This window comes from Podarcis melisellensis, assembly GCF_964234715.1.
Source record: "Podarcis melisellensis genome assembly, chromosome: 4".
In the NCBI taxonomy this organism is placed as follows: Eukaryota; Metazoa; Chordata; class Lepidosauria; order Squamata; family Lacertidae; genus Podarcis; species Podarcis melisellensis.
The window spans coordinates 50,008,101-50,036,096 of NC_138531.1; the positions used below are offsets into that span (position 1 = coordinate 50,008,101).

At 41.0% G+C, this 27,996-nt stretch overlaps 2 protein-coding genes across 2 annotated transcripts in view; one reads left to right on the forward strand and one right to left on the reverse strand.

The window, feature by feature from the left end:
- UMODL1 (uromodulin like 1) overlaps positions 1–8,626 on the reverse strand; it is an 86,617-nt gene extending 77,991 nt beyond the window's left edge. The window contains exons 1-2 of the mRNA XM_081908829.1: positions 8,021–8,626; positions 5,942–6,018 (exon numbers count right to left, since the gene is read on the reverse strand). Coding sequence (XP_081764955.1) covers positions 5,942–6,018; positions 8,021–8,145 — 202 coding nt within the window. The 5' untranslated portion in view covers positions 8,146–8,626. The remainder of the gene's footprint in view (positions 1–5,941; positions 6,019–8,020) is intronic.
- Positions 112–27,964, forward strand: C2CD2 (C2 calcium dependent domain containing 2). The gene is made up of 14 exons (XM_081908740.1): positions 112–1,086; positions 5,136–5,234; positions 8,633–8,764; positions 9,404–9,508; positions 10,933–11,055; positions 11,270–11,390; positions 12,848–12,956; positions 13,515–13,576; positions 13,710–13,837; positions 14,304–14,475; positions 16,130–16,246; positions 17,005–17,132; positions 17,347–17,662; positions 26,008–27,964. The coding sequence occupies exons 1-14, from the start codon at positions 817–819 to the stop codon at positions 26,232–26,234; spliced, it is 2,109 nt and encodes a 702-aa protein (XP_081764866.1). The 5' UTR covers positions 112–816; the 3' UTR covers positions 26,235–27,964.
- Positions 27,965–27,996: the final 32 nt, after the last annotated feature.

Below are 27,996 nucleotides of genomic sequence, written 5' to 3' on the forward strand. Positions count from 1 at the left end.
CAAGGCTGCGCGCGCAGGCTGAAATCGGACCTGACATCGGAGATGGTTTCCCATTGTCCAGGCCGCTGGACGGCCACTTCCGCAGGCTTGGCCGGAGCAAAGGTGGGCGCGACTGCAGCCCGCTGCTGCGCCTTTAAGGACTGTGAGGTGCCGGCTGGGAAGGGCCGCCGAGGGATAAGGAGCCGCTGCTGCTGCTGCTGCCCGGTCCGCGTGAGAGGGGAGGAGATTTCCTCCCTCCCTGCAGGCGGCGGGGCAGCTTAGCTGAGAGCCGGACAACAATTCCCTCAGCGCCCGGAGGCGGGGCAGCTGCCGAAACCTGAGGAGCCGCGCACGTCGCGCAGGGCTGCCCGGAGAGGAGCAGAGCGAGGGCAGGATGCGGCTGCTGGCTCCTCCGCTTCCCGGGGCCGAGCATGGCGCTTTGTTGGCGGCGCTTCTGAAGGCTTCTCCTCGTCCTCCTCTTCCCGGCCGGCGGCTGCGGTAGCCGCGCGCGTGTGGCGCTGCTTGAAGGCTCGGCTGGGCAGGTCCTGCCCTGTGACGCGGGCGCCTCCTCCTCCTCCTCCTGGCGTCCCGCTCGCTGCTGGCTCCTGGCTCGGGCGACTTCTCTCTCGCTGAGGGAGGCGAATGTCCTTCGCGAGCCCTTCCGCCGCCGGGGCTGCTGGCTCTCGCCCCTCGGGAGAGGGGATTCTTCTTCTTGCTCCTCGTGGGCCGGCGGTGGCGCGGAGGAGCCCGATGCCTTGAGGCGCGCGGGGAGGCGGGGAGGGATCCTGCTGCCATGTGAGGAGGCTTCCCCCGCCGCTCCCCTCATTATGGTCAGTCATGTCTTGGCTGGCTTACTGGCTGGGCGAGCTGCAGCGCCTCTCGCTGCTCTCCTTGTTCGCGGCCGCCTTGACCGTGGTCGCCGTCTACCTGGTGCAGTGGGGCCTGGGCGCGCTGCGGCAAGGCGCCAGGAGGCAGCCGGCGCCGGAGCAACTTCTGCCCCAGGACGAGGGTCCCCTCTTCGCCTGGCTGCTGTCCCTGAGCAGCTGGAGGAGCCAGTGGCAGAAAGCCTGGATAGCGGCGCTTAACCGGGAAGCCAAATCAAGGGAGGTAAGACAAAGAATTGAGGCGAGCTCTGCGCGGTTCCGTCTCCGGAGGGAGCTGGGCTCGCCATCCCATTCCCTGCTGGTCGCGATCTTGCCTCGCCAAACTGTGTCCCATAGACCTGCAACTCGGGAGGAGAGGACTTCGTGCACCTGAGGGAGCGCACCGTGGTCCAGAGAAGCTTCCGCCATCGTCATACTTTAGTTAGTCTTGGAAGGTGCCACAAGAAAACTGCGTGCTGTTTTTGCTGCAAACAGACTACAGGGGGATACGCTAAGGCGCTCTGCAGTCTGAAATTGAGCAACGACAAATAATATTTACTGGGGGGGGGCGGGGCGGGCAGAGAACTTGCACTCGAGTCAAGGTGCCATGAGAATTGCACCGTAAAAGCTGCTCGATTCTTAAGTGTTGTGAGTTGCACTGGTTGCACTGATCCGAGAGCAGGCGATTTTCGTTGACCACACACTGGCAGGACCTTTCAGCTTTGCTTAGGGAGTAGACTTGGTTGATGTCAACAGAGGGTGATTGATAAGCGCCCAAGCATAAATGTATAGGGGCTGTATAGTTGCTTAAAATCAGTGAGACTTTATGTGGAATGATCAGTGTAATTTTGTTTAACCTGAAATCTAAAATCTAAAAAAAGGGATCTTTTCCTCCTTGCTGCCAGACAACTATTTGCAAGTAGGTTATGTATAGACTCACTGGGTTTTCTTGAATTTCTGGAAAATGGAGCAATTCCTTCACTATTCTTTGTGATTTTGTTCACTTACCTTATCCCTTAAAACTCCTATCCCAAGCTTTCATTCATTCAGCCTCCTTTTCTCCCACCTATGGGCATAGACATGATTTATTTTAAGGAGTGGACAGGCTTTTTGTTAGGGGAGACAGAACTGTGATGAAATTGGTCAGTGAAATATTTTTTTTATTTACTAACTTGATTTAGGGGGGCAGCTGCCCCCCAGGAGCTCTCTTTATTATTATTGCTATTATGTTTTTGTTTCATGAAATTTATATAAAATATAAATCAAAGTGGTTGTGCCATGCATAGTCATCTAGCCCATTGGTCTGCAACTGGTAGGTCACGACCCGCTTGTGGATCATGGCCTGAGCCAAGGTGGATTGCAAAAGGAGCACTACCACCAGAGGCATACCTAGGGTCCCTCATTGGTGCCCGCCCCTGAAAAATCATTTTACTGCACCCCTTTGTGTGAAGGATGGGAACCTTATCCTAAATTTCAGTGCTTCGCCACACACATATATACGCTCCGTAGCCTGGTAGGTGATTTTTGCTCAAGTGCCCCCCAGGCCTGCAACCCCGATGAAGGCCAGTTTCACTGACCCTTAGGCATGCCTCTGACTAGCACCCTGCAATTATATTATGGTAAAAGGTTAAGAAATGCGTCCCCAAATGCATGTTTGGTTTAAAACTGGGTCCTGGGTCAGGAAAGGTTAATGATACCTGACCTAGCACATTGCTTGTCTGTGTTCCATTAAATCTTAATAACCTTAAATCAAAAACAAAAAAAACCTGCAAATTGAACTGTAAATTGTGAGGGGGTCAAAGGCTAGGAAGCAAGCACACTGTAGGAAAGCTGATAGGAAAGTAACAATGCCTTGCATCCGTACATCCTTTCCAAGAAAGCAACTGCATCCTTTTTCTTTTGATGAGTTCACTGCCTGGCAGTGCAATGTGTTTTTACTCTCTCACTGAGCCGTCCAACTCAAAACAATGCTGTCATCAGGAAGCCAGTGAAACTCTGATTTGCTTCTTCTGCTTCATCACAGACTCGAGAAGAATGTTAATGTAACAACTGAGCATACGCAACATATAATAAGCAGTTTGTAGTTAAATGTGACTCCATTGCTAATGTTGCAAGTTCAAGAGATTACACACACACACACAGGCTTGAAATCCTAAATTTTTAGCAATGCAGATGACTACTAAATTCTCCATCTTTCCATGAATGGGTGTGCTAGCTTTATTTATTTTACTTATTTGTTACTTGACAAATGTGAACAAGTCCTTAAAATCACATCATACATGACTGAAAGTACAAAAGAGAAAGGTAAATGTACCCAGTCTTAAGTGACCATGACTCTTTTTTAAAAAAATGTTTTTATTAAAGATTTGGGGGGGCGGGTTTACAAAAGTTCATACAGTGTCTCTGCTTACCGTTCATAGAGTCCTTCCTACAAATCAGTTATTTTTTTTGGCACATTTTAAAATCTTGTGAATTGTCATAAGCCAGTGGAGCAGCAGTAGCTTGGAGTGCAGGACCGAGAACAGAAAGTCTCAGCTGTTCAGCAACCTTTCCATTGGCCACAGTTTGAGAACATCTGCAGTAGAGCTTTTAGCACTGCTTAAAGTTTACTTGTGTTCAACAGGAGTTGTATTCCTTTCCCCTGCCAGTGATTGATCAATTATATTTCTATGCCACTTTTCATTCAAATGAATCCCAAAGCTGCTTATAAATAACAATTCAATAATAGAACATCACAAATACAGCATGAATCACCAGCAAAACAATTATAAATGATCAATCAAACAATTGCGATCTATAAAACACTATTAACAAAACTACTAAAAAAAGCTAAACATCACAATTACAACAAAAATCATATTATAGGATCCAAAAAGTACTTCAGCCTTCATAATCTATAGAACAATAATAACAACAGTAACAAAATAGCAAACAACAGTAACAATAGCAACAACAAAAATAAGCTAAGCACAGTTGAATTCATGCACACATTCTCCTTACCCCATGACTCAAGCTTTCATGTATATTGTAATGAACTGAAAGTATGAGCATGTAGTTTACCCCCTCTACACACACACACCAGCTACAGCTGGTAATGTCAGTTTAATAATATTTGTGTATATGACTCTCTAACAGAACAAAAAACACATTGTGTTTTGCATAGTACTTGAACCTCAGAAAACGCAAATAAGGAACTGGGACTATTCACCCCAATTTCATACTTGGGCCACCCCAAATCATGCAATTGCATTTCCAGGAGATTGCCTTGTATGAGACAACCCAAGCACTGTATCTTGTTCACTGCAGTTTTGTGTAAACTACTGGCAATTATTGTTGCATGCCTAGCATTCTTGATAATATTTGTAGAAATGAATAAGGAATTGGAGGCTGTACCCCACAATAATATTTGAGCAAACCCTAATCATACACAGACACAACCCTAAGAGTGTCCTCAATGAGATGCAACATCCTACAAGATTGCCTTGGGCGAACTAGAATCTGTTGGCCTTAGCCCCTAATTTGCAATTATACAAATAATACTGGCCTACCCTAAAGAGTCATTAGGAAGACTGGGGGAGTTAATGTGAATCCTTTGAACACTCTAAAATGCTGTATAATGCTAAGTAACTTGTTGGTAAAATTACTCTGTTTAGTATTGTCAGTATGGGGTGGACATGGACTGCTCACAGGGGTTAGTTCTTAAAACTAAACTTATGTCCACCACAGTATTAAGTAGCCATTACTTGGTTTCTGTTTATACTGAAGTACTAATTAGGTGACACAATTAGGTGACGATCTTGTATCCACATGATTTATGGCACACATTACTAAGCAAGATAAATATAAGTTGCTTTTTGGCTCTTCTAATATAAGCAGTTGAGCTTCTCAGGCACCTAATTCAGATGAAATCAAGAAGCTGTTATGGCAAGCATATTTGCATACTTAATCGTCAAATATTTCTTCCTAAATTTAGTCCTAGGACTTGGAATTTAGCTGAACATCCAGCTGTTTGGGGTTCTTTGGAATCTGTGAACTTCAATAATGACATATACTCTGAAACCCATGCCAAACAGGGAACTGAGAACGTCAGAGTCTGCTGGATCAGGCCAATGGCCCCTCTAGTCTAGCGTCCTGTTCTCACCATGTTCATCCAGATGACTGTGGGAAACTCTGAAGGAGGACTTGAGCTCAAGAGCATTCTTCCTTCCTGTGGTTTCCAGCAACTGGAACTCAGAAGCATTTCTGCCTTGGGCCATGGAAACTATTTCAAATAAATGTTATTTTCTCCCCCAGGACTCCCGCTTGTTTACATTTGAAGAACATGCAGCTCCTCAGCCTCTAGAGCTTGTGGTACAACGTGTTGTAAGTGTGGTAAAGTCTGCTGATGAAAAGGTGAGCTTGCTTGACCTGATAGTTCCTTACTTTGTGGGTCTCTTGTCTCGTTTTCCCATCCCCACCAAAATGTATGCATTTGAATTTCTGAACTCTAGATCTGGGTCAAGGACAATTTTAAAATGATACATATCAGTCAGTGTAACAATTTGTTATTTTCTTTATTGGACTGCACATCCTATCTTTGTCTGTCTGTCTCTGATTGCCTTTTTCTTTTATGATCATTAATATACACAAATAAAGTGGTCTGTACTAAAAATGCAGTATGCCCCTATGCAACCGGTTAATAACTTGCCCTCTTAGAAACTGCATTCCATAAAATATAAGCTATACAAATATAAAGACCAGGAATGGATATATAATTGTAAGGGCTGCATTTTGTTTTTCTAAGAAGCATATGCATAGTGTTTTAGCATCTGATGTTGGAATAGAAGCCCTGTGAATACACAGAAAGCCCTAGTTAGAATCTGAAATAATAAAAACATTACATTTTAAGAACTCTGTCTTTGTTAGTAATATCCCAACCAACTTGGTTGTCAGGCTCATGATGTGGTTGGCAAACTACATCGTGTTTAATTTAACTGGTACTACAAACATTTTTAGGACTGCTTTTTTGCAAGGCTGTTCTCACTGGAGTGTATCTGAAATCACTCCTGTGAAGAAAATTATTCACAAATCAGGCACAAGTATGCTAGGAATTGACATACCAGTGTCTCCATGAGAAGCAAACACGAGCACAAGTCCTTCTGGCTTCAAAATCTTTGAGTAAGTTGCAGAAGTACTCCTGTGAGCAAAGGTAATAATATCAAAACAGGAGTAGGATCAAGGGTTCAATTTAATCTCCTGTAAACAAGCCTAGTCTGAGGTATGCCTTCATCTTGTAGGCTGGCCTTTCTGGATGGAGTTACACTTTTATCTCTCTGTTCCTGCTGTTCTTAGCTTAAGGCACACCCTGAACAAAGTTCACATAATATTGTCTGTAATTTCCAACTGTTGTGAACTGTGGGAGTGGCACTCTGCAGACTTTCACTTCATTGTTAAATACATGCTTTTCTCTAGCAGTGGGTGTGTCCTCTCAGTCACGTGCCTGTGAATATTGATAACAGAAAATCATACAGTAGCAATAATCCTTTTTTATAATTTTCTTGCTATGGCCAGGATTAGCTTATATTGACAAATGCAGTGTGAAGACTTCTTCAGTAACAGCCTGAAGTAGCATAACTATTCATACACGCTGTGCCTTGTTAACCGATTTCTTTGTTGAAATACTTTACTGCTGATGAATAGCTACCTAGCACTAGTGAAATTAAGGAGATATGGGCCTGATCAGTACAAGGAAGAAAGATCACTAGAGCTGTCTTCAGGCATTTTGCTAGCTAACTCTTTCCTCAACAGGAGTGAACAATTGATCAGAACAGGGGCAGCCCCCTGTCACTGTCTCATCACTGCCTGTTAACATAAACACACTTGTCAAATGCCCAATGAGTACTTTAGAGACTTGGTTATGCTGTTTGATACATATATATTGAGCCCTCTCCCTGAGTTCCTTTCAGTAGATTCTACTCTAGACCCTAAAAGAGTATAGACCACTTAATTTGCCACCTGAAAACATCACTGCTGGGGAAAATTGTAAGTGTTGCAGCTTTAGGAACCATAGTGACAATTTAAGGCATAAATCCCGTGTATGCTTACCTAGGAATAAGACCTACTGAGCCTAAAAGACTTCTTTAAGCTGATAAATAACACCAGTGGAATCACAGTAAGGGGCTCCCTGCTTGCTGTTATGGTGTCTGTCCTGAGAGTATTGTATGAGTTGGCTGTTGAATGGAGAGTTGGATATTTGCGGTCTTTTCTTTTTTGTAGCAAAATACAACAATTATAAGGACTAGTAATGTAACAATATCACTATGCCCAGAAGTATGTGTTTATAGTTTTCACTAACTATCAATACCGTTCTGGTTACAGGTAGGTAGCTTTGTTGGTCTGCCATAGTCGATTTTTTTTTTAAATCCTTCCAGTAGCACCTTAGAGACCAACTAAGTTTGTTATTGGTATGAGCTTTTGTGTGCATGCATAGACACTCTTCTATCAATACAGTCTTTCCCAATTTGCTACTTGTGATGTTTCTCACAAAAGGTTTGGCTAAATTGTGCATCATGCTGGTAAATAAACAACCTTTTCCATGTTAGCTATGTAAAATTTGCACAGATCTCTTAATGACAGGATTAATGACTAGGGTTATGCTACTCTGCTTTTGAAAGTTAGCAGACAAGAAATAGTTAATAGGAATTGCAAGGCAAACCTGTTCTTGGGAAAGAGAATAGCTTGAGAAAGAGAAATATGTGCTTCTAATAGCCTTCGCCATTATTATTTGCAAAGGTTGTGGGAAAGGAATCTGGGGCAGGGAGAAAATGTTGTACTCTTGCAGGTAAGCCTAGAGGCGAAAACAGTAAGGGCATGATTTACAAATTTTAAAAATATTGATTTCAGTTAAATGGCATGGCGGAGAAAAAAGTGAGGGGGTTCTGCTTCTGCCTGTGTAAAGGGTCCCCCCCCCCCTCTAATGAAGCAGAGCAACTGGTCTGTTGAGAGCATGTTGCAGAAAATAACTGAGCTAGTTCCCTAACTTAATATATCTTCCTGTTAAATTTCATTTTCTGGTTATTTCATTTGACATCCCTTGTCTCCCCCTACAAACACATACATTCAAAATTCCATAGAAAGTTGAGTGTGTCAGTTTTGGAGGAAAGGAAAATGAAATGGGTGGGGAGAGAGTAGAAACTGACCTGCTGAAGCCCCAAACAGCTTGTATCCTGGTTGTGGGGGAAACTCCCTGAACAATCCAGGGCAGTTTCAGGAGGGAGGGAAGAAAAAATGCCCACCTCTTCCCTTTCCCTAGAAACTTCCTCATTCTCCAATACAGTGCAAGGCAGGGTGGAGTGATTGGACTCAGGGCTAGCTCTACATAGCAACGTAGGAGGGAAAGGTGTCAGGAATGTGGGAAAGGGGGAAAAAAACCTCTACTTCTCTCTCTCCGCTCCCCTACAAATCCCAAATACTTGCTGGAACATTGAATGCTCTTGTCAGCAGCTGGGCATATAATGCACCATTTTGAGTTGCAGGTCCTCACTTCTTTGTTGTATTTCTGTCTTTAGAGGAATATAATTTTGGTTCTAAAATTAGACTTTTTGATACAATGGACAGTATTATATGCCAGTTGTATTCACCTGAGGAGGTGGGGGAGAGGCCTCCTTTAATTTTAGACTACATGTGTTGCCACAATGAAAGCTTGAACTCTACTGTCAGTGAGTGACAGTCAATTACATAAATGCACATAATAGTGTCCTATATAAATGTGTGTATGCAGTCTCTAAAGCCAAGTTTTACTTTTATTCCAGGTGGTCTCTTGTAATGTAATTGGAAATGCCTTTCATTTTATTGTCAGTATGCCCAATCCTCCTTCTGTTTCTTCATCTGTTACTTCGGAATGTCAGTCTTACAGTGTAAAACTGTCTCCACTTCATTTGCAGGTAATTTGTTTTGCTAAATTTTACCTATAGTTTTATTTATTTCTATTATTAGGTTAGCCCAGATAGTCTAGTAAGTGGAGCTTTTGAAAAGTCCTCCTCGGGTTTAATATTGACTGCATTTGAAGAATTCTGCTAACCATGGTTTAGATGTGTAGGCTCAACCATTCCTCCCCCCTTGCATGCAAAGCTTAAGTCATTACTTTCTTATTGAATCAAACCATAGTTTGCCAGTGCATCTGAACTTAATAGCTGTAGTTTGACTGAACCCTCAGAACCAGGATTCTAAATATAAATAGATATGGAGACATTATGAAATGTTGTGTCCCTAATATGCAGTTAGAGACTGCTATGGCTCAGCTTTTAGCAAGCGTGAATTATAAATGATGGCAGATTAAATTGATCTGATTGTTTATGGTTATCAATGAATTGTGTGGGTGACTGGGCTCCCTTTGTGGCTATGGAAGGCAAAAAAAAATTAATAATCTACAAGCACAAAATATTCAGATTCTGACAATGGGAAATTCCCAGTACTTGCTTGATGAATTGCAACCATTGTGAATTGCTGGAAGAACTAGTAGAATTAGGGCACAAGATCTGTTAATGGGCAAAACTAAAATGGTAATGATATCGTATTTACAGCTGAAACTTTCAATGAAATCCAAAGAGGAAGAGATTCAGGTCAAGTGGTCTTTCATCTGGACCTCAGAAACAAACACTGAAATTAAGCCTACTAAAATACAGGAGGTAAGTCTGTTAGCATTTGCTTGTGTCTAGCACGATTTCCATCAAAACTACACGTTAAATTAATGATAATGTTTGTAGTAGCTTATACAAATTTGATTCTAAAATTTTAAATAATAACTAATACCTTGATCTGACACCTAGAAGGACTTTCTTCCAAGGCAGATTACTTAGGAGCAGGATGTATAGTTGCAATCCATGGCGTACTGGCTTGGAAGCATGGCTCTTTGAAATGATTCAAATTAAATGTTTAGGTGTCAGTTTTGCATGAGTAATTATAAGCCACTGCTTCCAATGCTCACCTTTAATAATAGTCTACAGATATTTTAATATTTGCCACACAGAGAACAGTGATTAACTCCACACACCCAACGAGACTTCTTTTACATTCCCCACCCCCTTTGAGGATTAGTTTCCTGCCGCATACACCAAGCTTGGAAGACTTAAAAGCACTTTGTGGTGCAACAAAAAGGGCCGCTGTTTGCCCAATGTTGTGTACTGGGTGGAGGTTATGGATGGCCTTCTCCTCCTACAAGGTTTTTTTTTAAAGCTCTCTCTTCTAAAAGTCAAGGTTGAAAGACCCCACCTGAGTGGCAGCATTTATGAGGCTCATGCAACTAAAATATCAGATAGGAGGCAGGATTGGATTTAGCTGCTGTGTCTCCCGCTGAATATTCAGAACTAGAAAAGGGGCGCTAAAGCAAATACTGGTATTTAAGTTGTTGCAGCGCAACTTTTAGGGGTAAGAATAAGGAGGTTAGCAGAGGGGTGTACATGACTGAAGTATTGAAGAACAGTGTGTGTTCAAAGGGTGTTGGCAACATGCATACGTGACCTGTATCTTACACTGGTCTTAGCTAAAGGTGATATTCTGTTGGTCCTGCGTCTTAGTCATTATCCACAGCTAAATGTTGCACATGGATCAGCATCTGCACAAACTAACTGCTTTTTTAAAATAATGCAGAGAATTGTCAAGGTTGTTCTGAGTAAATGATGACTTTTCCTTAAATAGTCATAATGCAGCATTATGACCGCAGACCCTTCTTGGTGAGCAGTGTGGATCAGCAATTTTATTAATGACTTGTGGGGCCTTGCCAGGAAGTAAGCCAATCAGTGTGATCTCTTGCTTGGATCTTGGCTGTTTTAGACTTGGCTTTTGACAAAGTTGCTCTAATTGAATGCATCATGGCTTTACAAACTGCTTTGACTATTTCTCTTTGCTGTAAGTAAGAGCATAGGAAAGGAGCTTATGTCTACACATATTTCCATTTTCCTGATGCAACTTAAGCCCAGAGAAGTGGAGCAAAAATCTGTTTTTGTTCGGTACAGTCCATGTAGAGCAATATAGCTGTGGTGTCTTTCGAAAGTGAACCAAGCTTCTGAATTTTACAAGCAGTGCAATGTATCAATGTATTCTTCCTTTTTAGGACCAAACAGCTGGGGCATGTGCAGTATCAGAAACACTTAAAGGTCTGCTGCGGTATCTCATAAATTCAGCATCTCCCTCTGTGATTCTGAGTACAAAACCTACAGATGTAAAGGCATTGCAGGTATTTATCTATTTTTATTTTAAAGTCTGTTTTTATTTGTCACTGCTGTGCCTCCATCTTCATTAGTGCTGTGGTAAGTTATGACTCAGGGCTTTGGCTAAATCTATTTGTCCAATTCACACATATGTATGACTGTTGGAAGTCAATTGATGTGAACATAAATTGCTTGGAGGTTATCTAAAACAATCTTATTTGTTTTGCTTCCTTTTAATAGAATGTACAAAAAACAGGTGTTGTGCCTCAGGGCAGCAGTCCTCCTAAACCTCCAAGGGCTCATGAACTAAAACTGCTGATGAAAAACATCAAAGCTACACTGACCAATCAAAGCATTGCGGGTAAATAACTTGGTTTTACTTCCCTTTGTCCCCATATTATAATCTCTTAATTCTGCAAAAATAACAAGCAGTGGTCACAAATTATATCCCATAATTGCAGAGAAAGGCTTGGGCTTTGCCTCAGGGATACATGACTGGTTGAGATTTGGTTTATTCTTTTTCCTCTCTGAAGCTTCAGGATTTTGTATGTAGGGTGGAGAACTCTCACAAGGAGGCACATCGTATGGCAAGCTAACACCTCAAACAAATTGCTTTCTTTTCTTTTGAGTTGCAGTTCCATGTGTGGACTCCAGGCCCTTAGGAGACATTTCTCAACACTCCTGCCAAAATAAAATTCCCAGAGTTGCTTCTGAGGTTAGGAAAGAACTTGCCTTGCACTCTGAACACTGGGTGGCCCATACCCCACTGGGAAGCACCCCAGGGAGATGTGATCTTTCTCTTTCATGTAGAGTGCACTCTTCATTGATCTCTGTAATGTGGGCCTTCTATAATAATACTTCTTAAAAATATTATTTTTAACTTCAGTACAGAAAAATATTTCTCTCCAGCCATCCGTTTTCATACCTTACATTGCTCATTTGTTGCTTCACTGATGACAGTATTTTAATAACTGAAACACTTTCTTCTGTTGTATTAACTAGAAGTGCCTTACACAACTCAAAACATCAGAACAGCCAAAAGGTATAGGTGGCATTACATTATGTGTGCTGTGAACTGTACAGCATGTTTACAAGAAGCTGAGTTAAAAACTTGCCCATCAGGTTTTGTAAGGTTCTACAAGTCTATGCTTGCTTGTTTCCCTAACTTCAGGGCAGGCCAGAGTTAAGGGCAAAGCTCTTCACCTTGCCTTTGCATACTGTTTTTAACTGAGTGTTACCCCTACTTTCCAAATCTTGGCCGAATTTAGATGATAATTGATCTTGGAGCAGTATAGTCTTTGACAGTCTTTCTTTTGTTGTGATTTGAATCATGGTTTGGTTGTATTTTTCCTAAGGAAGCCCTAGATGAATGGCTAATAGGATCTTTGAGTCTCCTGAGCAGCTTTCAAACATTAAAACAGGTTTTTTTTAGCATACATCTATAATTGCATTTCTGGCTACTAAGGGCTTGAATCAAAAGGGAAATGGAGGCTTTTGTTTTGAAAATAATCTGTATTTTCCATTGTGCACACAGAACATTCTCCTGCCCAAAAATGGGATGATTAAGCTTCTGCTCACAGGAACCTTCCCGAATTCCTAACTTCATTCTTGTAACTTTGCTTCTGCTTTGTTGTCATGTAGATAACAGACCTTGCACTGCTAGCCATGTTGGTACAGGTTATACTTCTCACACAACTCCCAAAGGGTTTCTTGGATGAGGTCTCCTGCCAGTAATTCACTCAAATGTGAAAAGCATAAAGAGGTACCTTAAGCAATTCTCACTTGAAACAAACTCTTCATCTTTTGCCTTCATTGCAGGTGGCATTAGCCCAATATGTATAATCCAGCTCAATGACCCTTTGCAGAAGTTTTCAAGCTCTGCAGCCAATAGTCCCATGGACTTCTCTTGGAAAGATGAATTCATCTTGTAAGTTCTGATTTTAATAACACTATAATAAGCACAGTGGAAAATGTTATACCTTCTATTATCCTCCAGATGTCACTATGGGGCAGGGGAAAATCCTATCTGCTAAGCATTCATAAGTTATCATGATATTTCCTAAATATTCTAGTGCCAATGCCTGGGGACAGGGCGGGGGAAGTCTTAGTTGCTGTTTGTTTTAAACAAACATGGGTGGCGCTTGGGTTGTCCAGTGAAGAAAGATTAAATGAGAGAGGTTGTATTTTCTTAATTGTTAGCAGCTTAATGCATTTTCAGTATTGCTGAAGACAGTACAGTGGTCTTACCAAATAAGTTCTTTTTTTACTTTTTGGTAAATTTTATATACTGCAATAAGTAAGGTGTGTGGAGAGGTAAGTTTTTTATTTTTCTTGCAAGGTTCTTGTACCTTTTAGCAGACAGGAATTCACCTCGTGAAACTTTCCAGGATGTGGATAGGCTGTAGTCAATAATCTATATTGCAAAATGTGAAACTATATGACAGTCTGAACAATTTCTAAAATGCTTGTTTTTTTCTGTTCACAGTGAATTAAATGCCAAATCAAAAGAACTGCAAGTAAAGATTGTAGAAAAAGGGGGACTGGATAGTAAGTATTGCAGATAAATTCATTTTATGTGTCTAATCTTTTATTTCTGCAACAACAATCTAATAGGATGCTGATCTACTAGTGGATTCATGTACAGATAGATTTCAATGCATTTCTTTTCTTTTCAATGCAGGTGGTTTCTCAGCTGTGGCTGCTGTACCTTTGGACTTGTTCAGGAGACAGCCTTCTGGACACAAAGGTTTTGCACTGAACAGTCAGCTTGGCAGTAGTAGCTCTACTGTAGGATCCGTTACTGCAGAGGTAGAATTTTAAGTTTATAAGCTGGCTTCTCGAACTAGTTTTTTCCTCCTGACCCAACCAGTTTTAATCAGCGCCCAACTTCTTGCTTTCAGGCAGCTTTTGAAAATGAATGGCTTTCCCTGAAATATGACTCAGGTGTATACTCAATTTGCATAATTTGGTGCTTTGGAAACATTTCACAGGATCATAGAATTATTGAGTTGGGAGGGACCACAAGGGTCCTCTAGTCCAACATAGTTTATAAATTCTTTTAGTAAATGGAAGACATGTATACCATGCAAAGTAGCTAACAATGATGCAAAAAGTACTCTTTTTATGTACATGATTTCCAAAAATCAGTGGGACTATGGTTATACATTGCAGGTTTTTCCTTTACATTTGGCCTATAAAAATTTTTATCACCAATTTATCGCTACTGAACTGTCCTTAATTGAATTTTAAAATCCTAACTATTTTTCTTCTTTAGTTCTTATACATAGAACCTTCAGAGTCTAGAACCTTGCAAGTTCCCCCCAAGATTCCTGTTGCAAAAGTAGAGAAAGATCGAACTGTGATGCCCTGTGGGACTGTGATCACTACTGTTACTGCTGTGAAAGCCAAGCCTTTAATAGAAGGGAGACCATCTATTCTGCATTCAGGTGAAATAATAGAACACAACTTTGGATTGCTCCCAAACCTTGACTTTAAAAAAAAGCAATTCTTTGGTACATTTTTAAGATGTATGGAAGGCAGGTAATAAATTATCTAATTATCTGTGGCCCTGGTACATGATGATGTCACACAAGTTTGGTTCCTGTACCAGTATAGCCTGGTACTGAGTTCTGCAAATAGCTGCATGAGTTCAAAAATTCATACACTTTATCATCTAGCCAATTACTTTAGGTACATATGCCAGCATGTGTAAATACTGAAATATTGTTGAAAACAAGGAATTAATTTGGAAAAAGAGTGCAGCTTTTTTCATACCCTTTCAGGAGGTGATGGGTACAAGGAGTAAAAATTTAAAAAGGTTGTAAGAAGCTGCTACCATAAGAATTTCCATAAGGTTTATTTTCTTAATTTTTGTGCATGGATAGCTTCGCCAAGTATTACCAAGTTGGCACAACTGGTGCTGTTGTACTGGGGGCCACAGTGCAGGGGGCGCTAAATGAATGCTGCATAATGGAGCGAGAGAAGCGGGAAGAACACCAAATTTTGAAGTCACACAGGGAGCAGCTGAAATTTGAGAGCCCAAGTTCCACCACTGACCAAGCACTTACCCTTATACTTAAGAGATGCATTTTGAACAGACCTTGGAAATGAATGAGAAGTTAGAAATGTATTGGTGACCAGATGAAAGGCAGGCTGCCATCAGGGGACTTGGAAACTTAAAGACATCTGCAATACAGTATTTCTGTGTGTGTGTGTGTGTGTGTGTGTGTGTGTGTGTGTGTTAGCTATATTGTAGCACAGACAAGAAAACAGAGCAGGTCTGCAGCATGTGTTCAACTTTAGAATCATTTGTTTTCTTTAGTCCTGAGACTATATTCACACACACACACACACACACACACACACACACTCGATTGAATGTCCAAGTAATAAAATCCTATTGCAGCAATGAAGATGATGGATTGTTACTTTTACTAATTTATGAGACGTCTGTTTAAAATCTGCCATGTCAGTCCTTCAGCCTGCAAGTGGAGATATCTACTATGCATGAATTATAAATTTACTATAGCATAAAAGGCATCTGTGCAATGTACCGGTAATTCTAGGCTCACTTACATGATAAGTGTGAATTTTTTACAGTGAGAAAGTGCTAACACTAGCTGACTGGCTTGAATCACAATAAAATTAATCTGGCTTGCAGTTTTCACAAATTGTCAAGAATGTCCAGTTCTGTGCTTATTGAACTCGTGTCCTGCTTTTGCATCCATGACCTAGTGAGGTAGCTTTTAAAATGTGCCGAAAAATATATAGAAACTCCAAAAATGAAGACCAGAATGGTTAAAGCGCTGGTCTGTGAGCCTTTCCAATATACGCACCTGTTTCATTCAGCAAGACAGTTATCAGATTTGGTGAAAGGATTTTGGAAGGGCGAAATGTCATGGGAGGGAAGAATTAAAAATGCACTTCCTAGTGTTTAGACTCGATCTGGAAATCCCCAGAGCTGTTTTTAAGGGTTTGGGGTTTTTTTAAGTTGCCAGTAGATTGAATCATGGAACTTGCATGTCTTGCCTAGTAGAGCTTTATTAAGGAATATATTTTGAAATATGCAGATGAGAAAATAACTGATACTCTGTGTATTAGATTCACCAATCCGAAGTCCTGTTAGAACGAAGGTGATTGAAAAGGATTTGTCTGTTCAGGCAATCCATTGCCGGAATACTTCTTCAGTAAGCAAGGCTTTATCATCATCAGATACAGGTAAGTTATGGCTAAGAGAACTGGGCTATGGTTGTAAGTCAGCTCCTTACCTGATGCATCATCATGTAAACCTTATGTCTTGTTTTACTTGTGCAAGGGCTCACAGAGACCTTTAAAAATATTAACATGTAAAAATATAGCATTAAGTTTAAGAAACAACTCAAGGGTCGGAGCTGAATTATTATTATTATTTATTAAATTTCTATATCACCCCTCATCCGAGTACCACAGGGTGGTTTACAATATAAAAACACAAAAATACATAACATAGTAACAAACAAAAACAATACCCTCCCGCCCCGTTTAAAAGGCCATAGACTGGCTAATTAAACAAAGGCCTGGGAGAAGAGGAATGTTTCTGCCTGGCACTAGAAAAATGTAAGAAAGGTGCCAGGTGAGCCTGCCTGGGGAGAGTATTGCACAGGCAGGGAGCCACTATGGAAAAGGCCTGTTCTCGTGTTGCTGCCCTCCATATCTTTCACAGAAGGGGGCACACGAAGAAGGGCCTCTGATGATGATTGCAGGTTTCGGGCTGGTTCATATGGGCAGTCCTTGAGGAATTGCAGTCCTGAGCCGTTTAAGGCTTTATAGGTCGAAACCAGCATTTCAGTGGAGTGCACTGGAAAAAATATTGGTAAATCAAGGCTTGGTTTACATAAATAACTGGCTTTCTACTAGATTCCTGCTTTGATTCTTTGTGTCTTCAGTTGTTTCCTGCATCTTGCATCTTGTCATTCTCTTAATCACGTTCTTTTCAGAGCTGCTGTTGCTGAATGGCACAGATCCTGTGGCTGAGGTAGCTATTCGGCAACTAAGTGAATCTGCGAAGCAAAAACTCAAGTCTCCCAGGAAGAAAAGCACGATCATAATATCAGGGGTGTCAAAGGTAAGATCAGTCAGCATCCCCTGAACCCCACCCTTTATGTAATTACCCCCCCTCCTAGAATTTACTTTAAAAACTAAATAAATTTCTTGCTCAAAAGGGCAGAATAACCAAAAAATCCCCCAAGGGTTTGGACATGCCTAGAACAGCTCCTTGGTCCCTATACATTTTTCATAACCAGTATAATCTCTGCATCTCTTTTGTTTTACTGTTCCAGACTAATTTATCTCAGGATACTGAAGCTGCACTCATGATGGACTATGCGGCTAACATGGATGGCTCCTATAAGCAAGATGAGTCTTCCAGTGTAGAAGGGTCTCTTGCACAGTCTCCTTCCAATGAAAAACTCTCACTGTATGTATCCCAAACAATACCTGCCCATGAAGATCCCCAGGAAAACAGCCATGATGCCTGGACTTTAGACGACAGTAGCGAGCAATGGCAGAGCAATGCACTACTAGACCAAGACTGTGATAAGATGTCTGGGAGCTCCATAAGCATCTCGGAACCTGGAACTGTGAAGAAATCCAAAGGTAAAATTATGAGCACACTTTTTAAGCAGTTTCGTTACCTTTCCATAATTAATTCTACATATAAACTTGTTTAAGAACACCATCTTCTCCCCTATTCTAGTTAACGTGTCTGCATTTACTCATCTCTCTCTGCCTTAGTAAATGGGTGCTGCACCTCATTCAAAAGCAGTACCCTTGAGAAAGTACAGTTTTGGCAATCTACATAAAAGGGCTTCTAAAGAACGATGTACTCGGCTCTATATTTATTGTTTGTTTTATATCATTTTATTTATGAAACATATATCCTGTCCTTCCTTCCAAAGCAGGTCAGGACAGCAAAGTGTTTGGACTTGAACAAATCTTTTTATGAGTTTTCTATAATTGCAAGAATTGCAATGAGCAATTCTTGTAAACGTCCACATATTACCTCAGTTTCCGTTGTACTTCAATAATTCATTCATGTTATACCATCTTTCTTTTTCTTACTTTAAAAAAAACCAGCTTTAATATATCCTAAATATAGGTGTTCAAGCACTTTAATAAGAGCTGTTGCACACTACACCATTAGTAAGCACATCATGTGTACTCGTGCAGTGTGCTGGCAGCATACCCTGTAACATGAGAGGTGGCTATATGTCTCTCTTTTTAAAATTATGTGCAGTCTATGAATACATACTACAGTGGTACCTCGGGTTAAGAACTTCATTCGTTCTGGAGGTCCGTTCTTAACCTGAAACTGTTCTTAACCTGAGGTACCACTTTAGCTTGCAGGGCCTCCCGCTGCTGCCGAACCATTTCTGTTCTCATCCTGAAGCAAAGTTTGCAACCCGAGGTACTATTTCTGGGTTAGCGGAGTCTGTAACCTGTAGCGTCTGTAACCCGAGGTACCACTGTACTGTCAGCAAAACTAACTACAGTTCCCCCCAATGCATACAGACAACCCAAGGCAAGTCCTGTGACACTTTCATTGAAATTGGTGAGTTTGTACAACTTGGTATGTGAAGCAGCTCTAAGAGCACCACATGCAAAAGGATGACTTCCCAAAAGCAGTGCTTTTTTTCGACTCAAGAATATCACTATTTTATAGTTCAAATTGGGAAAAATAAATAAATGGACAAAGATTCACAAAATGTTTAGGGGTATGTGTACCCCTGCGTCCTCCCAGGAAAAAGCACTGGTTATATGAATTCTAAATTTGGTAGAAAAAAATTGAGTGTCAGTGGGTGCTCTTTGAAAATGCAATAGTGTGACAGCCTTACAGTGTGGGTGGTGGCTCTTTTTAATCTTAGTTTGAGAAGTTCAAGAGCAGGGATTTTTTAAAATGGAAAACTAGGGTGTGTGTGTGTGTGTGTGTGTGTGTGTGTATATATTTGCTTTCGTAGATTTTCACGGGTACAGGAATGCAGGTTTTGGTGTCCTCGGGTGTCTTCCCGTGTAAAAGTTGGGGTGTCTAGGCGACGTTTCGACGAGGTCTCACTCGTCATCTTCAGGCTGGTGCTTTCGGCTTCTTGTTACTGGAACAGAGCAGGATCTCAGTGTTTGAGTTCCTATAAATACTGTTGAGGGGGTGTGGTGTATAGCCTCCAATGTTCTGGGCAGAGAGGAAGTTCCCAGGCTAGTGTGCCTTTTCTTCTTTTGTTCCTTAATTACTTGAGGGATATCTTGAGTGATTTCTTGAGTGATATCCTGAGTACCACTTAGGTGGGTCATTAGGTGTGGATTAGTTGCTAAAGTCTTTGTGTCTTGACCTCTTGAACTTTGTGAAGAGTTTTTCTGAGAAGATGGCTGTACTGCACTTAGTTGTGCTCTGGCTTGGCTTCGTGTATAGGGGCGAGCTGTGGTTTTGTGGCCTGTGTCAGCCAGATCTGTGTAGGGATTACATCTTGGACCTGACCAACCACTGCCTAACCAACACGTACTTCATCCACAATGGACAAAGATACAAACAGATAGAAGGAGCACCTATGGGATCACCCCTCTCACCGGTCATCGCAAACCTGTACATGGAACACTTTGAAACCAATGCTTTAGACAAGTCAGAACACAAACCCAAACTTTGGCTCAGATATGTTGACGACACCTTTGTAATTTGGCCACACGGGAAGGAAAAACTGGATAGCTTCCTCACACATCTCAACAGCCTACACCCCAAAATACAATTCACTATGGAAATAGAAGCCAACAACCAACTTCCCTTCCTTGACGTCCTAATCTACAAAAAACCTGATGGCTCCCTAGGACACACTATCTACCGGAAAAAAACACACACCAACCGCTACTTACATGCACAATCACACCACCACCCTGCACAAATAAACTCCGTAGCCAAGACTCTCATCTCCAGAACCAAACGCCTGGCTGACAAAGACCACTTGACAACTGAGTTACAGAATCTCTCAAATGTGTTAATTGCCAATGGATACCAGCAAAACAGGGTTACGAAGCTAATCCAAAAAGAAACACCCCCCAAAAACCAAGACACAGAAGAAAACAATGGCATGGCCCTCCTTCCTTATATCAAGGGCACTACAGATAAAATTAGCAAAATCCTCCATAAACACAATATCAAAACAGCCTTTTGCACCAACCAAAAAATAGCCAATATCCTCAGAAACCCCAAGGATAAAATCCAGTTGGAAAACCAAGGGGTCTATGAAATACCCTGCAAAGTCTGCCCAGCCACGTACATTGGACAAACAAACAGACGAATAAATGCACGTATCGCAGAACACAAGAATGCCGTCAAAAAAGAAGAAAAAACGTCCTCTCTTTTCCAACACATGAAAGAAACAGGACACGAAATTAATTTTGCAGATTCCAAATTGCTCTTTAACATGGAACATCACCACAAGAGAATAATCATGGAAGCCATCGAGATAGAGAAACACCCTCACAACATGAACAAGCGTGACGACACATCCCGCTTGCCAGACATCTGGAAATTAGCCCTCCCCACAAAAACTGACACCAGATCCAGAGGCACACAGAACGCCATCACCAATCAACCACACCAGACCCAAACCCAGACCCTCTCCACAGATAAATTACAGACACCATCCAGTAGCCAAACCATGGTGGCACCTCCGGATGCTGCACGCCCCTGCAATCCCTACACAGATCTGGCTGACACAGGCCACAAAACCACAGCTCGCCCCTATACACGAAGCCAAGCCAGAGCACAACTAAGTGCAGTACAGCCATCTTCTCAGAAAAACTCTTCACAAAGTTCAAGAGGTCAAGACACAAAGACTTTAGCAACTAATCCACACCTAATGACCCACCTAAGTGGTACTCAGGATATCACTCAAGAAATCACTCAAGATATCCCTCAAGTAATTAAGGAACAAAAGAAGAAAAGGCACACTAGCCTGGGAACTTCCTCTCTGCCCAGAACATTGGAGGCTATACACCACACCCCCTCAACAGTATTTATAGGAACTCAAACACTGAGATCCTGCTCTGTTCCAGTAACAAGAAGCCGAAAGCACCAGCCTAAAGATGACGAGTGAGACCTCGTCGAAACGTCGCCTAGACACCCCAACTTTTACACGGGAAGACACCCGAGGACACCAAAACCTGCATATATATATATATATATATATATATATATATATATATATATATGCTTTCGTAGATTTTCACGGGTACAGGAATGCAGGTTTTGGTGTCCTCGGGTGTCTTCCCGTGTAAAAGTTGGGGTGTCTAGGCGACGTTTCGACGAGGTCTCACTCGTCATCTTCAGGCTGGTGCTTTCACAAACAGCTGTTCCTCCCACAGGTGCAGCTGTTCCTCCCACAAACCCACCTTACAAGAGATTATACTTTCTTGTTGCCTGGAATGAGCTGGCTGGATATTTTAACTCTGTTCCAGTAACAAGAAGCCGAAAGCACCAGCCTGAAGATGACGAGTGAGACCTCGTCGAAACGTCGCCTAGACACCCCAACTTTTACACGGGAAGACACCCGAGGACACCAAAACCTGCATATATATATATATATATATATATATATATATATATATATATATATATGGAAGACATATATGTAAAACACAACTTCAGGTTCTCAGCCAATATAACTTGGAACTTGCATATTTTGAATCTTCATTATATTTACCTCCTTACCTATATTTCTGACTCCAAGTTTCTTACCTATTCTCTTTGTAAACATAAGTGGACCACTATGCCAACCAGAATTAATTGCCTCCACAGTAAGTTATCTGTCTTGATGTTTTTGAGAGTGTGTAGCTTCACTGTGAGACACTTAATATAACTTGAATAACCTTTTACTTTAAAAAGAAAACCAAACCAAGAACATTTCATCTGTTTCTTTCATGGCTATACTGATTACCCCTCCGAAAGGTGTCTGTAGACATAACCATTCATATAGGTTGTAGTTCTAGCTTAGTTGGTACACCTGTTAGTCTGTGTGAATGAATTTTCCTTAAGACAACTGGATAAATTGTCTTTCCTCTGCTTTCTGCTTTTGTCCTCTTCCCCTAAAGTCCTCCCTCCCTGCCAGCTAGGCTCAGGTATCAGAAGTAGGCCCAGCCAGAAGAAAAGCTTCTGTGAAAAATAGTTGCAGACGGAAGGCAGTGAGTGGGGAGAGAATTCAGCACCCTTTGCCTGCATGTTCCTTTGGTGCTTTAGATCTCACCCACTCTCTGCAGAAGTGATTGGGGCAGAAGAGAGCTGCATTAGAAGACAAAAGGAGTGTCACATGTCATTTCAAGTCACTTGCAAAGCACTTGTCATTCTGAGCTGCAATGCACAGAATCTAGTCCATTTGGAGCTAGAATTCATTAACCGTGGAAATATAATGCTCATGCTTGGAGGTGCTGTGAAAGAGAACATTTTCTCTCAAAGCCAAGCTCTTTGTAACGTGTTACAAACTTAGTTCTTGTATCAAGAGTACAAAAGAGGGGTGTGTGCATAGTAATAGCCACTTCCCCCATTTTAAACAAATAAAACTAAAAAGGAATTGGCCTCCTGCATGTACTTTGAAAGGGAAGTGGTTGTTTGCATATGTGTGTGTCTGCCTTCACGTCTACTGCAATAAGAGAATATTTTGTACTCTGCAAATTTTAATATCCAAAGAAGCCGAAAAGTCATTCTGCACTACAGATGTGAAGGCTCCTCCTGCTGGATAGGACCATTTTCTCATTGTGCTCACAGAACCTTTCTTTGCATGACTTGGCTTCTTGGAATATACCCTTTACGCATTTGTAGTCAGTACTTAATTTATGAGCGGAGAGGTGCTTATCCCTGAGCTTGCTGGATGCTATGCCCTTTGCCATGAAAGCTCTCCTTTCCAGTCCCAGATGTGTTTGGCTTCGTTGTGATTGGTTCGCACTGAGGAGAAAGTACCCTGCTCTGCACGATCCATGCTCTATAACCCTGACAAGTGGGATAGATATGTTTTTTAAATAGTAGGTGGTGGAAGTGCATGGCAGCTGTTCCTCCCACAAACCCACCTTACAAGAGATTATACTTTCTTGTTGCCTGGAATGAGCTGGCTGGATATTTTAACTGCAGGTGGCTTGATGAGACATCATACAACTTTAGCAAATGAAGTAGCTGCTTTCTATACCACAAATGGGTACCACAGACAACAGCAGGCATTGTGTGTGCATGCATAGCTGGGCTCCTGTGTTGCATGCTGGCACTAAGCATTGCAGCATTTGTTTGAGTAGTCAGTTACCTGGTACCGGTTAGAGGGGCAGCTAGTGCTGAGGTGTCGTGTGCCACATGAGGGGTGTGTGCCATGTGGCTTGCCCTGTGCCCCTTAAATTCTTAAATTAGCCATCTACACTCAAGTGCAGTGGAGGGGAAGGCAGGTGCATCAACCTGTCCTTTGCCTGAGACAGCAAAATGTATTTGGCCAGTCATGCCGAAAACTTAAATCCCAGCAGTACAGAGTAAACCCTGTTGTTGCCTAGGAATCTATAAAGTGAGATTGCTAGATATGATACAACAAAGAGGCTTTTAACATCATGTGACTTATTTGTCTGCAGGTTTCCCCAAATTAGAGGTGGTAGCATGACCATTTACTTTGTTTTAAGACCTCAAGCCAATGGCCCCTGATGTTCAGGTTCTTAGTGCTATTGATCAGTACTATGGATGGGAGACTGCACCAATACAGTACTTGCATTGTAGTAGGAGGGAAAGGGGAAAGGAGGAGTATAAACTGATTTTCTGAAGCCTGACCAGTCAGGGGGCTTATAAAAACTAGTGTTGTCACCTGCCTAGTCTGAAACTGGATTGACCATTTATTTACTTCTCTAATTCTTTGTCATTTTTAGCATGCATTTTGGTAAAAATTATTGCACATAGTTAACATGAATCAACATGTGCAAAACAAGCAATTGCTTTGAAGGAAGCTGTCCTCTGAGGTGGCAGTTGTGAACTATGCTAGACTGGGGCCGTAAATCTCCCTGGCTCTTAATAGTGTGGAATAACCTGTTTGCAAAATTTAGCATTAACACACTAAGCCAAAGGAATCCTTCATTTAGAATCGTAGCTTCATTTTGTGCTGGTTACATAGCACTTAGCCTCTTTGCACAATCCCATACAATAAAAATAATGCAGCTTTTCAAAGTATCATTGCACTGATTCCTTTTCCACACTCATCTTATACTTACTTTCTATACCTGAAGGATTAAATACATTATAGAAATAAAATAAACCTGAAAATTTCATTTCTTGAAAGTAGCTATGGACACTTATGCCAGATACCCTGACCTTTTTAAAAAAAGCAGTTGGTAAAATTGCTATCAAATGTTTTGCTGACTTCATTAACTAGAGTAAATAAAGCATCAGTTCCATTTCTCTATACTGTAATAGCCATCCAGGCCTAAGCAGCTATACACTGAAGTAAGAGTGGGTCTTGTTTTGTGGTTTAATATGTTTATCATTGTAGTTTGTCACTAAGGGAATGATCCACATAAAGCTAAGCACTCTAAACTCTTACCGTAATTTCATAAGGAGAGTGAAGAACTTTAATTCTCCTATCTGAACCTTGAAGTTGAATGTCAGGAAGACTAGGCCTATGGGTGATACCCAACTAAGTTGTACTTGGAGAAGATACACTGAAAATCAATGGAATTTATTTCCAGTCCATTTATTTCAGTGGGTCTGATTTTGAGTATGACTTAGTTGGATATCACTGTCTGTCTCTAAACAACTTAACTGAGGCTCCTTGCTATACAGAGAGCTTTTCTTTGACTGCCCTGTCTTTTCTACTTACCTATAGTTGTATAAATGTTACATTGGCATGAAGTGATTTCAATGTGTATACTTCTCCATAAGCCTTTCTAATAATATACTTTTATGGAAAATAAAAGGCCTGATGCCCTTATTCTCAGGGATGATCCTAAAGTGATACAGCTGAGTTCTTACACTTTACATAATTGTCAGACAAACTGCTACTGAAATATTTGGGGTGGTTGTTGTTGTTTAGTCATGTCCGACTCTTCGTGACCCCATGGACCAGAGCACACCAGGCACTCCTGTCTTCCACTGCCTCCCACAGTTTGGTCAAACTCATGCTGGTAGCTTTGAGGACACTGTCCAACCATCTTGTCCTCTGTCGTCCCCTTCTCCTTGTGCCCTCAATCTTTCCCAACATCAGGGTCTTTTCCAAGGAGTCTTCTCTTCTCATGAGGTGGCCTAAGTATTGGAGCCTCAGCTTCAGGATCTGTCCTTCCAGTGAGCACTCAGGGCTGATTTCCTTCAGAATGGATAGGTTTGATTTTCTTGCAGTCCATGGGACTCTCAAGAGTCTCCTCCAGCACCATAATTCAAAAGCATCAATTCTTTGGCGATCAGCCTTCTTTATGGTCCAGCTCTCACTTCCATACATCACTACTGGGAAAACCATAGCTTTAATTATACAGACCTTTGTTGGCAAGGTGATGTCTCTGCAATATTTGGGGTAGTTTCCAGTAATGATGTAGTGTTAGCAGTGTGAGCTATGAACAAACTATCCAGATTCCATATAGACCCTGAACTATGACTAAATGGCAATAGGAAAACCACCATATGGGCCTTAGCTCCCTCCCCTGAGAGAATAGTGACTCACTTCATAGGGTTGTTGTGGATGATTGAAATAAATTACTGTAAATACTCAGAGCTATATAAATGCTAAGTACTACTATTGGTATTCTAGCACATCTACTAAAATATATAATTAGGACTATGGTTTCTGCTTCTGTTTTTAAAAAAGAAAGTCAATGACTAAAAAAGAAAATAGAAATTGAATTGAAAGTGGGGCAGGTGCTTCGCTTAGGGACTGTTACTATTTCAGATAAAGGCTACTTAATACAGAAATTGTATCCTACTAAAATGTTTCGCATCTTCCCTATTGCAGGTGGGCTATTAAAAAAGAGTGCAAAGCTATTTTTCCTCCGACGGCACCATCAAAAAGACCCAGGAATGAGCCAGTCACATAATGACCTCATCTACCTAGAGCAACCCACATCGGACGGTACTCGAAAAAAAGGGGGGACTTTAACACGCATTTTGAACAAGAAAATTCTCTTCAAGAGCAAGAGCAAGAGCAAACTGAATGGCACATCAGTTGAACCGTATGCATAGAGCCTAGTACATGCCAAATGTATATGACCTGCACATGAGCAACTGTTTACAGAAATATAAACTATTATATGCTTACTGAGATTCACTAATGCTGTGGTCCATGGAAAAGGCTGGGCAGCAAAGCAGGGACATGGTATTGGTAGACGACTTATAGCTATTTTTACATTGCAAAGACTAAGGCCTTAGTCCTAACCATACTTACTTGGAAGTAAGCGCATTGAAATCAGCGGACCTTAGTCCAAAAACACTTATTTTTAGATATCAGGCTTAAAATACAGTACCAGGGAGCTATAGTGGACAATTGTCTGCATGAATGTATGTTAATAGTGGCATATCATGGTTCTGTTTTAAAGAAAAAGCAATGAAGAGTAGCAATACAAATTTTAAACAGGGTATTGAGCTGTAGAAGTGGAAAGAGCAAAGAAATCCTGATCCAGATGTTCTGAAGTGGAATACATGCATTTGCAATGCAATCCTGTATATAATTACTCAGAAGCGTTTCCTGCAGTATGCAGAGGAGCTTAATCCCAGGTATAGAAAATTGCAGCCTCAGAATGTTACTGGAAGGAAAAATGAGATGCTGAATGAGGTAGCCTGATAGAATAATAATAATTGCTAAAGCTGTGTAAATTAGACTTGCTTTTGATAGATAGTAGTCATACAAACTTGTAATTTATGCAATTATTATGACTCTTAATTTTAATATTATGTGCATATACTATGAAAAAACTCTTTTATTTTTAAGATGGTATGCTGATGAATGACTTAAAACTTATCTGTTATCCTTTGAGAGATCTGCATTGGCAGTGCAGCACTGTAGTTCGGGGAGCCCACCATTTGTTAGACAAATGTACCCCATCATAACAAAAGTAATGAATGACAATACAGTATGTTTAGTCTTTTTTCTTTCTCATTCCCATTTTGGAACTAAATACACACACTGAAGGATGTATGTATTTCAGTATTGAAATAGTTTGCTGTTTAAAATATCCACAAGGCTGGGGAAACCTTTACTGACTGGTAGGCAAGGGAAACATAATACATGTGTATAGCTTTAAACTGACATTCGTATTATATTTTTTTTTTACTGAAATTGTAAACGTTAGCCTATTTTAATCATTCTGACTTCATTGGGACTTACTTTGGAACAGGTGGCTTGATTGAAGTAAACAATCAACCCTTGTTAACTTTTATTCAGGCGAAACCTATACCAATACCACTGCTGCTTATAACCAAGAGAGATCAAGTCAAGAGAGATCATTGGGATAAGGGATACTGTTTCTGATATATGCATTAGTGATTTACATAAGTTATAATGATGGTTTGGATGCAGCATTCTAAAGGCCAATATGCAAAAGAAGGCTGTTGAGGTGAAGCAACAGTTTCCAGTATGTTGGGCAAATGCTAGCGTCTAATATGAAAGCTTATTATAGATTGACTGTTAAGAGTATTAACTTATAAAAATGAAATATTTGTGTATAAGCACCATGTGATCCTAGTTAACGCTTTCTTGGAGGTAAGGCCCATTTCATAATGGATGGGGCTTGCTTCCATGTAAATGAATTTAGGATGGATTGCAAATGCGTTCAGTTATGATTTTGCTTTATTGTATAGCTTGACGATGGCACATAAGTGGAATGAAATGCAAAACTGTTTTTAGAAAGAGAAGCACTTGTTGCTCTAACTTACAAATACTTGAAGACATTTAAAAACTATTTGAAAACCTTAAAGCTCTGTTGCTGGATTTAAAAAATAATAATGC